This window comes from Ornithorhynchus anatinus, chromosome X2, assembly GCF_004115215.2.
Source record: "Ornithorhynchus anatinus isolate Pmale09 chromosome X2, mOrnAna1.pri.v4, whole genome shotgun sequence".
Lineage (NCBI taxonomy): Eukaryota > Metazoa > Chordata > Mammalia > Monotremata > Ornithorhynchidae > Ornithorhynchus > Ornithorhynchus anatinus.
In genome coordinates this window covers 4049934-4069430 of record NC_041750.1, presented here as the reverse complement: position 1 = coordinate 4069430, position 19497 = coordinate 4049934, and the positions used below count along the sequence as shown (strand labels likewise).

General features: G+C 51.5%; 1 protein-coding gene across 6 annotated transcripts in view; it reads left to right on the top strand.

The window, feature by feature from the left end:
- The first annotated feature begins 3681 nt into the window (after positions 1-3681).
- The window catches only part of UIMC1 (ubiquitin interaction motif containing 1), a 35735-nt gene continuing 19919 nt past the window's right edge, over positions 3682-19497 (top strand). For 2 of the 6 annotated variants that reach the window (XM_029052357.2, XM_029052358.2), the window contains exons 1-5: positions 9424-9517; positions 11187-11340; positions 12115-12205; positions 15545-15669; positions 16478-17593. In XM_029052357.2, the coding sequence (XP_028908190.1) occupies positions 9459-9517; positions 11187-11340; positions 12115-12205; positions 15545-15669; positions 16478-17593 (1545 nt within the window). In that variant the 5' untranslated portion in view covers positions 9424-9458. Of the gene's footprint in view, positions 3710-4069; positions 4152-6190; positions 6223-9423; positions 9518-11186; positions 11341-12114; positions 12206-15544; positions 15670-16477; positions 17594-19497 lie in introns of those variants that run through there. The other 4 variants (XM_029052354.2, XM_029052355.1, XM_029052353.1 and 1 more) reach the window with 4 other exon arrangements.

Genomic DNA, 19497 nt, shown 5'->3' with positions numbered 1-19497 from the left:
CTGCGCCACGCTGCTTCAATTATAATTATAAATTTATAAATGATAAATCTGTGGGGTTAATAGATGCCGTCATTTCTGGGAGCAAACCGATTTTACTGTTCAAATGAACGATGCCGGGAACTTAATCCCGCAAGGATAGGTCATTCCCCTAGAAACCCAGGAGGACAAAGGGCAATTCTGTGGAATAGATAGAATCCACCAAGGCATTCTTAATTCGGTGCCTGGGGAATTTAAGATGCTGCCCGTTCAGGCCCCTGTGTATTGTACTGGAAAATAAAACCTCCTGAGTCCAATTTAGTTGCTAAAAATAGTTCTCCATCCCACAGGAAGTAACGTGTTGCACAACTGCAGTTCCTCGTGTTGTCGTAGACAGTCTGTTCCCAGTTACCGTGCAGGATTCCCATACTGGTTTAATATTCCCAGGAGTTTAATTCTCCCAATTCCCTGGTGACCGTGTATCAGAATTTTCGGATAGTACAGAGAAAGCAGGGCTCTCTCCCTGGAAGACCATGACTACTAAAACAGATTTTCAGGTTGGTATATAGGAAGCAGCACGGCCTAATGGATAGAGCGTGGACGTGGGACTCAGGACCTGGGTTCTAATCCTTCCTCTGCCATTTGCTGTGTGGCTTTGAGCATGTCATTACACTTCTCTGTGCCTCAGTTCCCTCATCTGTAAAATGGGGGTTAATCTATAATTCTATTTATTTTTAATCTATAATTCTATTTATTTTGATGCTATTGATGCCTGTCTACTTGTTTTGTTTTGTTGTCTGTCTCTCCCCCAAACAGCAGGGATTTGGGAGGCAGAGGTTGTGGGTTCTAATCCCGGCTCCGCCACTTGTCAGCTGGGTCACTGTGGGCAAGTCACTTCACTTCTCTGTGCCTCAGTTCCCTCATCTGTAAAATGGGGGTTAATCTATAATTCTATTTATTTTTAATCTATAATTCTATTTATTTTGATGCTATTGATGCCTGTCTACTTGTTTTGTTTTGTTGTCTGTTTCCCCCACCCCCCAAACAGCATGGTCTTGGGAGTCAGAGGTCGTGGGTTCTAATCCCGGCTCCGCCACTTGTCAGCTGGGTGACTGTGGGCAAGTCACTTCACTTCTCTGTGCCTCAGTTCCCTCATCTGTAAAATGGGGATGAAGACTGTGAGCCTCACGTGGGACAACCTGATGACCCTGTATCTACCCCAGCGCTTAGAACAGTGGTGCTCTGCACATAGTAAGCGCTTAACAAATACCTACATTATTATTATTATTACTGTGAGCCCGTTGTTGGGTAGGGATCGTCTCTGTCGCCGAGTTGTACTTTCTAAGCGCTTAATACAGTGCTCTACACACAGTAAGTGCTAAATAAATATGATTGAATGAATGAATTTAAGAAGCGGCCCCTCTCTATATTGTAAGTTTGCTGTGGGCAGGGAATGTGTCTGTTTACTGTTGTATTGTACTCTCCCAAGTACTCAGCATGGTGCTCTGCACAAAGTGAGCGCTCAATAAATACGATTGAATAAATGAGTGAACTGAAGCAAGCTGCTTCGTTTTCTTGGCATGATTGTGGGAGACTAGAGGTGCCAGGGAAATAATGATAATAACTGGGGTATTGGCTAAGTGCTTTCCAGGTGCCAAATCCTGTACTAAGCGCTGGGAAAGTCTTTGCTAAAGGATAGAAAGCAGTTTCAGTCACAGAAGGACGATTAAGTCACCGACCCTGATTTATTTGGTCCCTCTGGATCTTGGCCTTTCCTTGAGAGAGCATCCAGGAATGTTGTACTCTTTTAATTTAGGGGAATCGGGCACAATAATGTCCTGGTTAAGTCAGTGAAGTGTAAAATAAATTTCCTCAGAGCTACAGTTAGCGGGGCCTTTATCATTCTCTTTGTCTTCCCGACTTTGGCTATGGGCACTGGCAAGAATCAGCTACATGAAAATTGCAATTTAATTTTATCTTGATCAGTGGTTGTCACAGCTGCTTGAAAATGCTTTGGGAGAAGTGCTCATCACCACCGATAAATATAAGCACCCGCAGAAGTCTTGGGCAGATATAGAAAATGGGGAAGCAGAATGGCGTAGTGGAAAGAGCAGGGGCCCCGAAGTCGGAGGACCTGGGTTCTAATCCCAGTTCCACTTCTCTCACTAAATCCCAATGATTGATTGGTTGATTGAGCTACTTAGACCGTGAGCCCTATGAGGGACTGTGTCTGACCTGATTATTTTGTTTAATAATAATATTTCTTAAGAACTATGTGCCAAGCACTGTTCTAAGCGCTGCGGTAGATACAAGGTAATCAGGTTGTCCCCCGTGTAACTCACAGTCTAAATCTCCATTTTGCAGATGAGCTAACCGAGGCACAGAGAAGTGAAGTGACTTGCCCAAAGACACACAGCTAAGTGGGGGAGCCAGGATTAGAACCCACGACCCCGGACTCCCAAGCCTGGGCTCTTTCCACTAAGCCAGTTTGCCCCCCATGGGGCTCATACTTTTAAACCCCATATTCCAGATGAGGTAACTGAGGCCCAGAGAAGTGACTTTCATTTATTCAATTGTATTTATTGATGATAATGGTATTTGTTAAGCGCTTACTATGCGCCAAACACTGTTCTAAGCGCTGGGGTAGATACAAGATCATCAGGTTGTCGCACGTGGGGCTCACAGACTTAATCCCCATTTTACAGATGAGGTCACTGAGGCCCAGAGAAATGACTTTCATTCATTCAATCATATTTATTGATGATGATGATATTTCTTAAGCGCTTACTATGTGCCATGAACTGTTCGAAGTGCTGGGGTAGAAACAAAGTAATCAGGCTCACAGACTTAATCCAGAGAAGCAGTGCGGCTCAGTGGAAAGAGCATGAGCTGGGGAGCCTGAGGTCATGGGTTCAAATCCCTGGTCCGCCGCTTGTCAGGCTGTGTGACTCTGGGCAAGTCACTTCACTTCTCTGTGCCTCAGTGACCTCTTCTGTAAAATGGGGATGACATTTCAGGTGCTTAGTACAGAGCTCTGCACATAGTAAGCACTCAGTATATTTTATTTTGTTAATGAGATATACATCACCTTGATTCTATTTATTTGCTATTGTTTTAATGAGATGTTCATCCCCTTGATTCTCTTTATTGCTATTGTTTTTGTCTGTCCGTCTCCCCCGATTAGACCGCTAGCCCGTCAAAGGGCAGGGACTGTCCCTATCTGTTACTGATTTGTCCATTCCAAGCGCTTAGTATAGTGCTCTGCACATAGTAAGCGCTCAATAAATACTATTGAATGAATGCCTGTGAGCCCCAAGTGGGACAACTTGATCACCCTGTATCCTCTCCAGCGTTTAGAACTGCGACTTTGGGCCCGTCACTTCACTTCTCTGTGCCTCAGTTCCCTCATCTGTAAAATGGGGATGAAGACTGCGAGCTCCACGGGGGTCAACCTGATTACCCTGTCTTCCCCAGCGCTTAGAACAGTGCTCTGCCCATAGGAAGCGCTTAACAAATACCCACACTAGTCTTCTTATTAGAACCGTTTCTTGCACAGAGTAAGCGCTTAACAAATGCCATCATCATTACTATCATTATTATTATTTCCATTTTACAGAGGAGGTCACCGAGGCGCAGAGAAGTGACTGGCCCAAAGTCACGGAGCCGGGATTAGAACCCACGACCTCCGACCTCCCGAGCCCGAGCTCCTTCCACCAGGCCTCGCCGCTTCGCAGTAAGTGCCGAAGAAATAGCATTATTACGGGGCAGCCATGAGGGGAGGACGAGGGTGGAGGGGGCGGGGCGCGTGCCCGTGGGCGGCGGACGGGGCCGCGCCTCCCGCTGGGCCTCCGGCGCGTCCGTCCGTGTCCCCCCCCCGCCCGGCGCCGACTTGGTTTGTGCCGCGGCGGGTCTGCGCTTCCCCCCCGCCCCCGGCGGCGGGGTGGTGCCGTCCCCGGACCCGCCGCGCCTGCGCAGTCCGTCCCGTGTCCACGCCGCGGCGGGGAGGCAGCGCCGACCTCCCTCCCTGCTTCCCGCCCGCCCCCCCTCCCCCGCACCCCGCAGCCCCGCGCCCCGGCCCTCCTCCCCCCGCGCTCCGCCCGCTCCCCTCCTCCACCCCGGCGACGCTCTCGGGGAGCCCGAGCCGCCCGGATCCGGGACCGGGGGCCGCCAGGCCGGTGAGTAACTCCCGCCCCGCCCCGCACCACATCACAACACACCACACCACACCACACCGCACGCCCGTGGACGATCCGCACACCCATCCCCCCTCGCACACCCCGCCCATTCCACCCGACCCCTCCCTTCGCGCACACACCGACATTCCCCCACCTCCTCTCCCGCACACCTCGACATCCCCCCACCTCCCTTCCTGCACACCTCGACATCCCCCCACCTCCCCTCCCGCACACCTCGACAACCTCCTCTCCTCGCCCGCCCGCCTCGACAACCTCCTGTCCTCTTCCGCCCGCTTCGACATCCTCACACCTAGACAGCCTCCTCTTCCCGTACAGTTCGACATCCCTCACCTCCTCTCCCTCACATCTCGACAACTCCTCTCCCGTACACCCCGACAAGCCCCCCTCCACTCCCGCATACCTCGACATCCCCCCACCTCCTCTCCCTCACATCCCGACAACCTCCTCTCCCCTCCCTCACACCTCGGCAACTCCTCTCTCCTCACACCCCGACAACCCCCCATTTCTTTTTCCCGCACACCCCGGCAACACATCCTCCTCCTCTCCCGCACACCCCGACAACTCCCTCTCCCCGCAAACCCTGGCAATCTTCTCTCCCTGCAACCCCCTTTCCCCTTCCCGCACACCCCACCCATGCCCCCCACACTCCGTCAACTCCAACTGCCCCTCCTCTTCTCCCGCACACCCCAACAACCCCACCCACCTGCCCCGCACACTCTGCCCACTCCCCATATCCCTTCTCCCGCACACCCCGGTAACTCTTAACCATCTACGCCCCATTCATTCGGCTATATTGACTGAGTGCTTACTATGTGCAGAGCACTGTACTAAGTGCTTGGAAAGTACAGTTCAGCGGCAAGTATACACAGTCCCTGCCCACACTGGGCTCACAGTCTAGAAGGGTCCCTGTCACCCCATCAGTCCCCATCCCTCTGTCACACACCCCACCTCCTCCTCCTCCCGCACAGACCCTTGAAGCCCCTCTCCACCTCCACCCACCCTGGCAAACTCCCACCTCCCCAGAGGAGATAGATTTGACGCCCCCCACCTCCCCGTCCCCCAATTCCCTTTCCATCCCTTGCTGATCTCCTACCCTGACCAACAGCATTATTTAATAATAAATATGATATTTGTTAAGCACTTACTTTGTGCTAAGAACTCTTCTAAGCACCAGGATAGGTACAAGGACATCAGATTGTCTCACGTGGGGCTCACAGGCTTCATTCCCATTTTGCAGACGAAGGAACTGAGGCACAGAAAAGTGAAGCGACTGGCCCAAAGTCACACAACTGACAAGTGGCGGAGCTAGGATTAGAACCCACAACCTCTGACTCCCAAGCCCGGGCTGTTTCGGCTGAGCCCCTCTGCTTCTCCATTTAGTGGATAGAACGCTCACTTGGTAGTCAGAAGGTCTTGTATTCTAATCCCAGATCTGCGACTTGTCCGCTGTGCCGCCTTGGACAAGTCACTTCTCGGGGTCTCAGTTACCTCAAATATAAAATGGGGATTGAGACTGCGAACCCCTCGCGGCACAGGGACTGTGTCCAACCTGATTTGCTTGTATCCACCCCGGCGTTTAGTACAGTGCCTGGCACATAGTAAGCGCTTAACGAGTACCACAGTTATTATTATTGTTACTGCCCGCTTCTCCAACACCAACCTGTTCACTGTACCTCCAACTTGAAACAGAAGGGAAGTTGTTTTTAAGTGAATTTCGTCTGATTCCCCCTCTCCCCCTCAAAAGTTAGGTTTCCAGGGATGATAATGATGGTATTTAAGTGCTTACGATGTGCCAAACACTGTTCTAAGCCCTGAATGTTAGGCCTGAGTGTGTGGAAGGCAGAGGGAAGATAGAATCCATTGCTCCTCTAGATTGTAAACTCATTACGGGCAGGGAAAGTGTCTGCAAATTCTCTTGTATTGTACTCTCCCAAGTGCTTAGAACAGTGCTCTGCACATAGTAAGCACTCATTAAACACCCCCGATTCCTTGATTCTGAGCAGTCTCTTTTTTTCCAGCCCAGAGCCTTTCAAGCACCGCCTTGTTTCGGGTGAGATTCGTTCATTCAGATTTCATTTTCCAGTTCCCTTTCCTCAGCTGTCACAGCAGCTTTGACAGGTGTAGTTCTTGGAATGTCAAGATTTTGAATTATCTTGTCAGCGGTTGTTCTACCCGTCTATCGCAATGATGGATGTGCCGAGAGGAAATGATAAATAATATCACAAATGGGCGGGTTTTTCAAGGACGCCCCTTAGAATATCACCTGTGAAATAAATAGTTGAGTTCCCTCTTCCGGGGTCACCTTTACCGTCTCTGGATTCATCCCAAGACGCTTCAATCCTGTCACCCTTAAAAATGGATCCACTGGTGCTATTTATTGAGCGCCTACCGTGCTCGAAACACCGGGGAGAGTCTGATACAACAGAGTGGGTAGATGTGTTCCCTGCCCTGAAGGAGCTTAAAATCTAGAAGATGGCCTTGTTTTGTAATAGTTCTCATTAAGCACTTGCTACGAACCAGGCACTGTACTAAGCGCTGGGATTGGTACTGGATAATCTGATTGGACACAGTTCCTATCCTTCACCGGGCTCACAATCTAAGAGGGAAGATGACTGAATCCCCATTTTGCGGATGAGGAAGCCGAGGCCCAGAGAAATGAAGCGACTTGCCCGAGGTCACACAGCAGGCAAGTGGCGGAACCGGGCTTAGGATCCATATCCTCTGCTTCCCAAGCCTGGGCTCTTTCCACCGGGCCACGCTGTGTCCCTGAAGTCCCTGAGTAGCGGCGTGGCTTAGTAGATAAGCCACAGGCCTCGGTGTCAGTAGGACCTGGGTTCTAATCACAGCTCCACCACATGTCACCTGTGTGACCCTTGGGCAAGTCAGTTCACTTCTCTGTGCCTCAGTGTCCTCATCTGTAAAACGGGGATAAGAGTGTGAGCCCCACATGGGACAGTGACTGAGTCCGACCTGATTGACTCGTATCTACCTCAGCTCTTAGAATGATGCTTGGCAAATAGAAAGCACTTAAAAAGTGTAATTATTTTTATGATTATCAGTGGTAATTCGTTCTTTAACCCCAGCTTGAATAATCGAAAAAATTGTCCTTTCAGTGACTCTAAGCCCCTCCATACGGAGGACAGTGCTTTAATAGTGCTTAATTCTTGTCGTTAGATAATAATTACGGTATGATAATTATGATAAGCACGTGCATTCCTTCCTGTCATCCCGCTCTGTGTTTTTAGAACATCACTCTGGAAGCACTGAAGCTCACTCTCTTAGCAAAGCTGAGAATTTCAATTTTATGGATTTATGTGGGCTAGGCTCCTGCCTGTTGTCTCTTATTGATCCCTTACTTGATGGGATATTCTAAAAACCTGCCGAATAGCCCAGCAGCTGATTGAAGGCTAGGGAGAAAGGTTTTTCTTTATTTACGTGCTTCAGGCAAAACATTCGGTGAATGGCAAATCATTCCCCCTGCTGTCAAATTGGTTGTGCGTTGGGTATGGGAACCTTTCACACCAAATAAAATAAAATAAGAAAGTGCATACCTTACCTCGTTGAGATGGAACATTTATCCGGGAGATGGGGAAAGCAGAGTTGAAACGGCAGTGTTAATTCACCCACTTCACATGCTGAAGGGCTCACTAATAATTCAATGTTTTCTCGGTGTGGGTTACTGGAAAGCATTGACTATTGCCTGATTCAGAAATTTTGTTAGCAAAGCTCCCCTTAAGTTTCTACTTGCAGGTTGCGGTCCTACCTTACCCACTGTTAAAATGATAATGATTGTGTTTCTGAAAGTGCTTACTACGTGATAAGTACTGTTCTAAGCACTGGAATAATACTAATAATCAGGCTGGACACAATCCCTGTCCCACGTGGGACTCACAATGTAAATGGGAGGCAGACCAGGTATTGAATCCCCATTTTACAGAGGTGGAAACTGAGGCACGGGGAAGCCAAGTGCCTTGCCCAAGGTCACACAGCAGACAAGCGGCAAAGCCAGGATTAGAACCCAGGTCGTCTCTCTCCCAGGCTCGCGCTCATTCTCCCAGGCCACATTGGTCCTCTACACTGTGCATATGTGCAGTCAGCGGGGCTTCGTCTCTTTGATCGGGAAGTTGAACATGCGTCGAGTGCTCAGAGCGGCCTCATGGACGTTTAAAATGGCTGGTTTACTTTTCAGACTTTTTTTTTTAACCTTCCCCTCTGCTCTACTTCTAAAAGTTAAAGAAGGGGATTGGCTTTTGAAGTGGTTGAAAAGGTGGTGAGGTTTGACGTTTCGAGTTACCTGAGCAAAATCCTAGAGGCTTGCTATCCTTTCATTACAGGAGAGTAGGGGGATTGTAGTTTCTTACTCTCTCTTTCTCTCCCCACCAGCCTTCTCCCTCTCCCTGCTCCTCCTCGGACCGATCCGTGTTAGAGAAGCAGCGTGGCCTAGTGGGAAGAGCATGGGCCTGGGAGTCGAGGGAACTGCGTTCTAATCCTGACTCTCTGGGAGCTGTGGGTGGCGAGAGCAAGTAGTGCTGTTGATGCTCCAGTAATGACTTTTTCAGCTGGATCCCCAATTCCCTCTCTTCTGACGTTCCCACTTCTGGTCCTGGGCAAAATCCAGATCCAGAAGTTGGAATTCGTGGGGAGAAGGAAGAGGCCGTCCAATGAACCTTTGCTTTTCTGTTGAAAATAAGCCAATAGGCTCCCGAGAACTACATGGGCTCTGAGCTGATGTGTAAACCCAAAATTGCGTGTGTCTACCAGTTATGTTGGGTTGTACTTTCCCAAGCGCTTAATACAGTGCTCCGTACACAGTGCTCAATAGATGCCTTTTTTTTTTTAAAGTATTAAACACTATGTGCCAGGCACTGTAGTGTATTGCGCTGGGCTAGATAGAAGATAGATTGGACACAGTCCATGTCCCATGTGGGGTTCACAGTTTTAATCCCCATTTTACAGATGAGGTAACTGAGGCCCAGAGAAGTGAAGTGCCTCTTCCAAGGTCACGCAGCAGAGAAGTTGTAGGCGGGGAATATCACTGTTTATTGTTGTATGGTACTTTTCCAAATGCTTAGTACAGTGCTCTGCACACAGTAAATGCTCAAAAAATACGATTAAATGAATGTGGCTGAGCTGGGATTAGAACCCAGGTCTTCTGACTCCCTGGCCCGTGCTCTTTCCACCAAGCCTCACTGCTCCTCCATTGACTCCAAACTCCGAATATCTCCCCCAGGGATTGGGTGTCGGGAGACTCTGGAAATATTTCCAACTCAGCCTCTGGCCTGCCGGATGACTTTGAGTAAATCACCGAACCTCTCTGGACTTCAGGTTCCTCGTCTGGAAAAAGGGTTTGAGATCCATCCTCTCACTAACTCTTAGGTGGTAATCTTGTCTGGGAGAGGGTTGATGTCGGTTCCTATTTTCCTCACTCTGCCCCAGGGCTTTAGCACAGTGTTCTGGCACAGAGAAAGAGTTTCATACACTCAGTCAATCATATTTATTCTTTGTTACAGTATCTGTTAAGCACTTACTATGATCCAGGCCCTGTTCTAAGTGCTGGATTAGAAATAAACTAATTGGGTTGGACGTAGTCCCTGTCCCACTTGGGGCACGCCGTCTTAATCCCCATTTTTCAGGTGCGGGAACGTAGGCCCCGAAAGTGAAGTAACTCGTCCTAGGTCACATAGCCGACAAGTGGTGGAGCCGGGATTAGAACCCAGTTCCTTCTGACTTCCAGGCCCGGGCTCTATCCATCCATCTATCTACTAGGCCACTCTGCTCCTCTCGAACGGCAGCATTTTGACACTAGCAGTTGGCTTTGCAAAGTGGGTTTTTTGTCCTCTCCGGTGTTCAGCGTTTCTCTTAATTAACCCGACGCCCGTCATCCTTTTTCTTGATCTTTGTGTGTTAGCGACAGGTTCCACAAAGAGTAAATAAAGAATGGACGAGGGGAGGATTGAGTGGTGTAGAAATGCGGTTTTTTTACCTCATGTGTATCAATCAATCAGTATGCATGAAGGCTGACAGGAAAGTTAATGGCCACTTCTCCCGCTATGGATTTTCCTTGGAGAAGACCGAAGCCACTGGGCTGGGGTTATAATTTCTCCTCTGAATTAGTTTTGTTGTACATCGTTGGTTGGGAGCAGTCATGGGTCAGGAGGAAAATGACGGGTTCAACCAGTCGATCGTATTCATTCCCAGCGCAGTGTAGTGGGGACTCAACAAGTAGACTCAACAACTACTATTTGTTGAGCGCTCACTGTGAGCAGAGCACTGTACTAAGCACTTGGGAGACCACAGTAAATAGACTTGCTGAAAGAGCTTGCATTCAAGCTAGAGAGATTTACCTGAAGTAGTGTACAGACAGGGGGAAGAAGGAGAAGGAGAATTAGGGACATGAGATCACATATCCTGCAACATGGTCTGCAGACGTGGCTTAATTCCATTTTTAGTTGAATTATATATATTGTACTTATTAAGCGTTTACTCTGTGTCAGGTACTATACTAAGTGCTAGGGTAGATGCAGGATTCCTGGGTTGGACCAGGTCCCTGTCACTGTCACCCCGAGAAGTGAAGTGACTCGCCCAAGATCACATAGCAGACAAGTGGCGGAACCGGAGTCCCTGCCACTGCGCACCTTTAGCGCTCAATCAGTACGATTGTCACTGCTGCAGTCCAGTTGGAGGGAGAAGGATTTAATCCCCATTTTGCGATGAGGTAACCGAGACCCAGAAAAGTCAAGTGACTTGCCCAGGATCACGTGGCAGGCAAGCTAGAAGGCTGAGATTAGAACTCAGGCCCTCTGACTTCCAGGCCCAGGCTCCTTCCACCAGGCCACGCTGCTTCTTAGCCATCGCTTAGTGAGCGGGAGTCAGAATCTCTATCGTTTCCCCGGAAGAACGTCAACATCTTTTCACCACTTTTGTTCAACCTGGACCTTTGGCCGTCTAGAAAATAAGCGGAATATCACAAAGACCGCTGGAGTAACCCACCTTCGGTCCCTCCTCTTGTTTCAGAGAAAAGATGCCCCGGAAAAAGAAGAAGGTCGCCGACAGCCCTGAAGTTCAGAACACGGAAGAGGACGAGAAAGAACCCGACGCCGTCGTCCACGTGAGGAAGAAGCGGAGTTTTGCAGATGCTTTCATCGTGATCTCGGACAGCGACGGAGAGGTCAGTGGCTCTGTCTGCTTAGATTGAAGCAGAAAGTTTCGACTCCAATCAGTCGGTCACTCAGCACTATTTATGGAGCGCTTACTGTGTGCAGAGCACTGTACTAGGCGCTAGGGAAAGGACAATACAACAGAACTGGTAGGCACGTTTCCTGCCCACAACGAGTATACCGTCTAGAGATGGCTCGATTGACCGATCTTAATCCACTAAGACCGATTAGTCAGTCAACAATTAGTCGATTCCTCAGTCTTTATGGACAAAAGAGAGAAAAGATGGGAGTGTATATGATGATGAGGGGTGACTCTTATCTATTCTCCCAACTTTTTCTTGGTCACCGGACCATACCCCGCTCTGAGCTCCAAAGAAAGCGTCCGCCTTTTCATTTGGCCTCGATATAGCTTCTTCTCTGGGCCCACTGGAGGGTTTTTTGTTTTTTTTTCTATTGGTATTAAGCGCTTACTATGTGCCAGGCACTCTTCTAAGCACTGGGGAAGATAAAGGCAAATCAGATTGGACACAACCCAGGTCCCATACAGAGCTCACAGTCTCAATCCTCATTTTACAGATGAGGTAACTGAGGCCCAGTGAAGTGACTTCTCCGAGGTCACAGAGCAGACAGATGGCAGAGCTGGGATTAGAACCCGGGTCCTTCCGATCCCCAGGCCCGTGCTGTATCCAGTAGGCCACGCCGCTGCTTTCGCGTCGGCGTTTCGGTGCTCAGGGAGCAAGCGGCGTCTAACGGTCTCCGCCCTCACCGCGTTGCTTCGTCTGCAGCAGGAGCCCAAGGAGGAGAACAGTTTGCCGAGGACGAAGACGAGGCAGCAGGTGGAGAGGGCGAAGTGCTCGACCAAGAGGAAAATCTCACGTAGGTTTTTGCCCGGGTGGCGGGTAATGGGTGGGGAGAGGGGTACCCGAACGGACTCTGCCATGGGATTGACGGAGGGGAAAGGCGGGCTCGGGGCTGGAGGTCGTCCCACAGAAACAGGCTGCCTCTGCTCCAGCTTGCCGACAGAGTGGTCTCCCGGCCCCTCGTTTGCAGGGTGAGACACCGATTGATTTGATGAATTGATTATTGATTGATTGGAGCTCCTCACTGCTGTGACTGTTCAGAACGTGGGGGGATGTCCAAGGTACAGGTTTTTATTTTAAAAGTATTTAAATTACTTTACTATGTGCCAGGCACTGCACTAAGCGCTGGTTCTCAGGAGCGCTGTATCGTTCCCGGCAGAGGCCGGTAACATTCATTCAATCAGTCGTATTTACTGGGCGCTTACTCTGTGCCCAGCACTGTACTGAGCGCTTGGGAGATTACAACACAATAAAACAGACACATTTCCTGCCCACAGCGAGCTCACCATCTAGAGGTGGAAACAGACAATAGTAGAAATAAATTACGGATATGGGCATAAGTGCTCTGGGGCTAAGGGAGGGGTGAATAAAGGGCGCAAATCTGGGTGACGCAGAAGGGAGCGGAACAAGAGGAAATGAGGGAAGGCCTCTTGGAGGAGATGTGCCTTCAATAAGGCTTTGAAGGTGGGGCGAGTCACTGTTGGAGATGAAGAAGGGAGGGCATTCCGGGCAGGGGACAGGATGTGGGCGAGAGTTCGGCGGTGAGATAGATGAGATTGCGGTAGAATGAGAAGGTAGGCATTAGAGGAGCCAAGCGTGCGAGCTGAGTTAGAGTAGCGAGGTGAGGTAAGAGGGAGCAAGGTGATTGAGTGCTTTAAAGCCGCTGGTGAGGAGTTTCTGTTCTACGCGGACGTGGATGGGCAGCCACTGGAAGTTCTTGAGGAGTGGGGGAAACATGGACTGAGTGTTTTGTAGACAGATGATCCATCCAGAAAGCAGAGCTAAGTATGGACGGGAGTGGGGAGAGACAGGAGGCAGGGAGGTCAGCAAGGCGGCTGATCCAGTAATCAAGACGGGAGAGGATACGTGCTTGGATTAAAAGGAGTAGCGGTTTGGATGGAGAGGAAAGGGGGGATTTTAGTGACGTCGTGAAGGCTGAACCGACAGGATTTAGTGACAGATTGAGTATGTGGGATGAATGAGAGAGAAGAGTCAAGGATAATGCCAAGGTTATGGGCTTGGGGGATGGGAAGGATGGTGGTGCTGTCTATAGTGATGGGAAAATCAGGGAGGGCAGGGTTTGGGTGGGAAGATAAGGAGTTCTCTCTTGTTCATGCTAAATTTGTCAGATGTTGGCAGCCATATCAGAAGCGGCGTGGCCTAGAGGTTAGAGCATGGGCCTGGGTGTCAGAAGGACCTGGGTTCAAATTCCGGCTCCACCACTTATCTGCTGTGTGTGACTTTGCCCAAGTCACCTGACTTCTCTGCGCTTCAGTTCCCTCATCTGTAAAATGGGGATTAAGACTGTGAGTCCCATGTGGGACAGGGACCGTGTCCAACCTGATTAGCTTGTATCTACCCTAGTGCTTTGTACAGTGTCTGGCACATAGTAAGCGCTTAACAGATACCATGGAATAAAAGAAGCACGTCGAGTTTGAGAGATGTCAGATGTGAACCTCCTGAGGGACAGGAACCATGTCTAATTCCCATAAATGTAGAGTCTCTCATGGTGGTTAGTACAGTGCCCTGCACACCATAAGCGCCTAAAAAGTAAATACTAAGTCAATTCATCAATCAGTCAGTCAACCGTATTTATTGAGCATTTACTGTGTGCAGAGCACCGTACTGAGCGCTTGGGAGAGTACAATAGAACAATAAACAGACACATTCTCTGCCCATGATGAGTTTACAATCTAGAGGGGGAGGCAGACATTAATAAAAATAAGTAAATTACAAATCTAGTAAATAAATTGCAGGGAAATAAGTGAATTACAGATATTTATTCTGTAATTCTGCTTGTGTAGATGTCAGACCCACCCAGCTGATTCCTAGCATTTCTCGCGTGCATTTTGTGTGCAAATCACCAAACTCAGCCCATGGAAGAGCTCGCTAGAATTAGTAGTAATGATCCCCTTCCTCAAGGGTCTCACAACGCCAGCAGTCACCGATGGTCTGGCTGGTTCTGAGACCCTCCTCGGTCTGAATCCTCCCAATTCCTTCTTTATTATGATCCCACTAGCTGGCTTTTAAAAAAAGAAAAAGCCACAGACCAATGCGCCCTGATGTGTGTTGCACATCCTGATGGAGAAAGGCTGATTTATTTTTCTTTTTCCCTGCTTTCTGGCACCCTGTGCATTTCAGGTTGCCAGTCCGAGTTGGGTGGGCTCATAATCAAATAATAATTGTGGTATTTAGGAAGCCAAGCTCTCTGTCGGCTCCAGCCCCTGCCCCTCACAGGCTTCAGGGCCTAAGGGGGCGGGAGAAGGGGTTTTCTCTGACAGTCAGTCAGAGCCCCCCGAGGTTTCTCCATCACTTATTCATCGCGCAGCCTCTACCTGAGATGTTTTATTCAGGCAGGATAAAATAAAGCCCCTAAGACGCGAGGTCTGCTTTTCGCATGAGTTCTGCCTTAAGTCAGGGCCCTAAAAGGAGACCATTTGTCTGAAAAATCATACAGCCCAGAAATTGCCGTCAGCACGTCTTGGCAACAAAGGCTCAGAAAGAAGGGCCTCGGTTTTCTTTGGAGATCCCTAATGCAGTCAAAACCCTTCTTCCCTGGCCTCCCACCCCGGGAGAAAGGTGGTCAAGTTTTTATCACCTTTAGATGGCGACTGATTCAGACTAGGGCAGTGTGGCGTAGTGAATAGAGCACGGGTCTTGGAGTCAGAAAGTCGTGGGTTCAAATCCTGGCTCTGCCACTTGTCTGCTCTGTAACCTTGGACAGATCACTTCACTGGGCCTCAGTTATCTCATCTGTAAAATGGAGATGAGTCTTTCTGACTTCCAGCCCCATCCATTAGGTGCTTAGCACAGTGCACTGCGGAGAGTACACACTTGAGATACCACAGTCCTCGTCGTCATTATGACCCCCTGAGGGGAACTCTGCCCATTCCCTGTTGGGTGACTTTGGGCAAGTCATTCTCTGTAAAATGGGGAAGAAATCCCTGTTCTCCCTCTGAGAGCGTGAGCCCCCTTATCGAACAGGGACTGTGTCTGAGCTGATGATCTTGTCGCAGTGCTCAGCACAGGGCGTGGCATCACAAGCATTGCGCAAACACCACAATTATTGATATAGTTACTATTCTCTTTGATACTTTTAATAAACCTTGGTTTTCTCTTTCCACCTGTCGTTCAGAGATGACGGAAGAAGAGCAGTTCGCTCTGGCTCTGCAGATGAGCGAGCAGGAAGCCAGGCAAGCAAACAATCAGGAGGAGGAAGAGGAGGAGCTCCTGAGGAAGGCCATCGCCGAGAGCCTGAACGTAATTAAGCCGCCCCAGAGAGATTGAGCAGTGGAGGGGCGGGCTCTATCTCACCCCTCCTCAAATCCCACCACCCCCCTGATACCCGGGTGTGACCGGAAATCACCCCCTTAGCATAGTGGAAAGCCTCGGGCAGATGGAGCCCAGGTGGAAGGAGGAATTGCAGATGAGACCGGTCAGAAGCAAATTTCTAGGAGAAATAGGAGTTTCCAGGCTGCCGTTCTGTCCTTGGGGGAGAATCCCCAAGCACCGGCCCCATCCTCCCGAAGGAGTGGGAAACAGCCCCTCAGAGAGCATTTTCTCCAGCCGGCCCCGGCCTATTTCCTGAGGAGAGGCGGGGGAGGGAGGGTGCGAGTGGGAGAGAGGAGTGGACGGTGTGGGGGAAGGAGGGGCACCGAGACCTAACGGTTTTCAGGGGAACCGGATGATGCTAAGTCGGAGTGCTCTTATTTATGCAGGTATATGCAAATGAAACGAAGGGGCGGGGAGTGGCTCCTTTAGAGAAGGTGCTGTCCAAGCCATTCCTTCTATCAATCAGCCCATGTTAATGAAGAAAGGATGTGGGTGTCCAGGGAACCAGGGAAAACCGAACCTGAAGCCTTCCAGCCCTTTCCCTCCCTGTTCTCTGAATTGAGCTCTGCTAATACATAAGGATAAAAATGGTAGTAATAATAATTAAGGTTTGGGGAGTTTGTTCAGTCAATCGATGGTCTTTATTGAGCACTTACTGTGTGCAGAGCACTGGACTGATCGCTAGGGAGAGTCCAATACAGCAGATTTGATAGACACCGGGGTTTCCTCGTTTCAGAGCTGCCGGCCCTCCGGTTCCTTCGACGGTCCGGGGACGCGCCAAGCCCACTCGCCGGGCGTCGGCGACAACCCGGCCGACTCCGGACCGGAGTGGGGCCGACCGACCCGACCCGAGTCTCCGCGGTCTCCGGCCGGGTCCCGGGAGTCCCCGGCGGATGGCGGCGGGTCCGGGTCCGAGGTGCCCAGGAGTCCCCTGGTGGTGCTCAAGAGGCTCAGTCAGGACATCGTCGAGTCCTCGCTGGCGGCCGGTGTCGTCGTGTCCCCGGGGCGGGACCATCCCCCGGCCGGCTGTGGCGACGACCCCCCCTCACCCACCTTCGGCGACAGCGGGCCCGGCCTCCGGACCCGGCTGGCCCCCAGCCCCACCTTCTCCCGCTCGGCGGTCAGCCCCTGGCAGCTGGCGCCCCGGAAGCTGTTCGCCGGCCGGAGGAGCGGGGGCGAGGGGACGGCAGAGCGGTCCCCGGACCCTTCCAGAAGACTGGACAGCGGGCCGGCTCCCGGAGGCCCGGAGGGCCGGGATCGACCCGGCCGGCTGGCACCCGGGGTCCGGAAGGCCGAAGCCTCCCGCCGCCGGAGCCGCCACCTGCCCGGGGACCCGGTGGATGAGAGGTCGGCGGAGGGCTGCGGGGACGTCCGTCGCTCCCCTGGGCACCCCCCGGCGGCCGGGACCGCACCCACCCCACTCCCCCGCTGCCGGCCCGGCCCGGCGGACGCTGCGGGGCCCCAGCAGGAGGACGGGGGCTCCGTGCACTACTACTGGGGCGTCCCGTTCTGCCCGGCGGGGGTGGACCCGGACCAGTACACCCGGGTCATCCTGTGCCAGCTGGAGGCCTACCAGAAGAGCCTGAAGCTGGCCCAGCGCCAGCTCCTGCGGAAGAGGGCGTTCGGCGAGCCCGTGGTGCCCGGCCCCCCGGCCCAGGCCCGGGGCGACCGGGGCCGGGAACCCCAAACGGCCCCCGAGGAAGCGGGAGACGGAGACTCGGAGAACAGCGGGGGGGCCGGGGCCGCGCCCTGGCGCCCCCAGAGTGGGGAGCCCCGAGAGAGCCCCACGCGGGATCGCGAGGAGCGGGAGGGGACCCCGTCGGAGGACGAGGCGACCACCAGCCACTGTCAGGTATGGCAGCCCACCGCCCGGTTGGTGGGGAGGGGAAAGGGAGTCAATCATACCTTTTGAGTGCTTACTGTGTGCAGAGCACTGTACATGGCACTTGAGAGAATACACTGTAATTTGTCTCTCTCCCCCTTTAGACCGTAAGCTCTCTGAAGGGCAGGGAATGTGTCTGTTGTTGTACAGGACTCTCCCCAGCGTTAGTCCAGTGCTCTGCACGCAGTAAGTGCTCAATAAATACGAATAAATGATGAGGGAGGGAGAGCAGTGCTCTTGTCCCCATTGTACAGATGAGGGAATTGAGGCATCAGGAATAGAAGTGACTTGCTCCAGGTCTCCCGGGGCCGTGCCCTCTCCACTAGGCCACCGCCCTCCACAGAAAGACCACTTCCCACTCTGGGGGGTTTCGGAAGAGCAGGGGAGGAGGTCCCGCTAGCCCAGATCCGGGGACGGAACTGACTTCGGGGTGAACAGACTTGGACCGGATATCTGGAAGCTGGTTCTTCTGGGAGACCTCGGGCTACTACTGATAATAATTAGGGTACTCATTAAGCACTTCCTAAGTTCCAAGCCCTGTCTTAAGCACTGGAGTAGATAACAAGTTAAGCATGTTGGACACAGTCCCTGTCCCACATGGGGCTCACAGTCTTAATCCCCATTTAACAGAGGTCACCGGGGCCCAGAGAAGTGAAGTGACTTACCCAAGGTCACCCCGCAGGCATGCGGTAGAGCTGGGATTAGAACGCAGTCGGGCCTCTAGGTGTCAGCATGGCTTCTTCCTTTTTTGCTCCCGCCTTGGTGGACTGGGGCTCTTTGTCACTGTCCAGTGCAAACAAATGGCTCATCAGGTGAGGTGTTTTATGGCCGTTGTATTTTAGTTTCTTCGACAGTCTCTTTCAACCCCCCTCTGCCCCACCACCGGTTTTTCATAACGGACTCGGCTCTCGGATTACCGTCGCCGTATGACTCTATCTCCCCTCCGACCGAAGGCTCGGCTCCATCCTCGCCATCTCTTCCGGCGTTTCCGACCGTCGTCCCCCCTACTCCCCGGCCCCCGTTGGTGTTGTCTGTGGGGCGCCGGGCCACACACAACCCGCCGTAGGAAGGGCCTCGCTTCAACCCCCTACCCGGGGTCGCAGAAGGCGCTCCCAGGCTGGCAGTACTCCTGTGTCTGACTCCCCCGTTTAGACTGTGAGCCCGTCATTGGCAGGGATTGTCTCTATCTTTTGCCGAATTGTACATCCCAAGCGCTTAGTACAGTGCTTCTGTGCACATTAAGCGCTCAATAAATGCTATTGAATGAATGAGGACACCCCCAAATTTGGGGGCTTGGCATTTTGAGCACTTCAGACTTCAATCCCAGAGCGTAGCTCTTCGTTTGCTTCCCTCGACCCCACCTGGATCCCTGTCGTGGAAGTGGATTCACTTCTGAGTGGAGCCAATCTGGCTCCTCCTTTTCGAGATCAGTCACCCGGTAATATCGATGGAGCACTTACCGTGGGCAGAGCACTGAACTAAGTGGTTGGGAGAGTACAAATAATAATTATAGTATTTGTTAAGCGCTTACTATATGCCAAGCACTGTTCTAAGCAAGGTAGTCAGGTGGGACACAGTCCCTGTCCCATGTGGGGCTCACAGTCTTAATCCCCATTTTACAGATGAGGTAACTGAGACACAGAGAAATGAAGTGACTTGACCAAGGTCACACAGCAGATGCATGGCGGAGCCGGGATTAGAACCCCCGCATTCTGACTCCCAAACTCAGGCTCTTGCCGCTAGGCCACGCTGCAAGAGAAGGAGATGTGATTCCTGCCTTCAAGAAGTTTATGTTCTATTGTGTGCAAAGCCCTGTACAGAGCACTTAATAATAATGTAGTAATGTTGGTATTTGTTAAGCGCTTACTATGTGC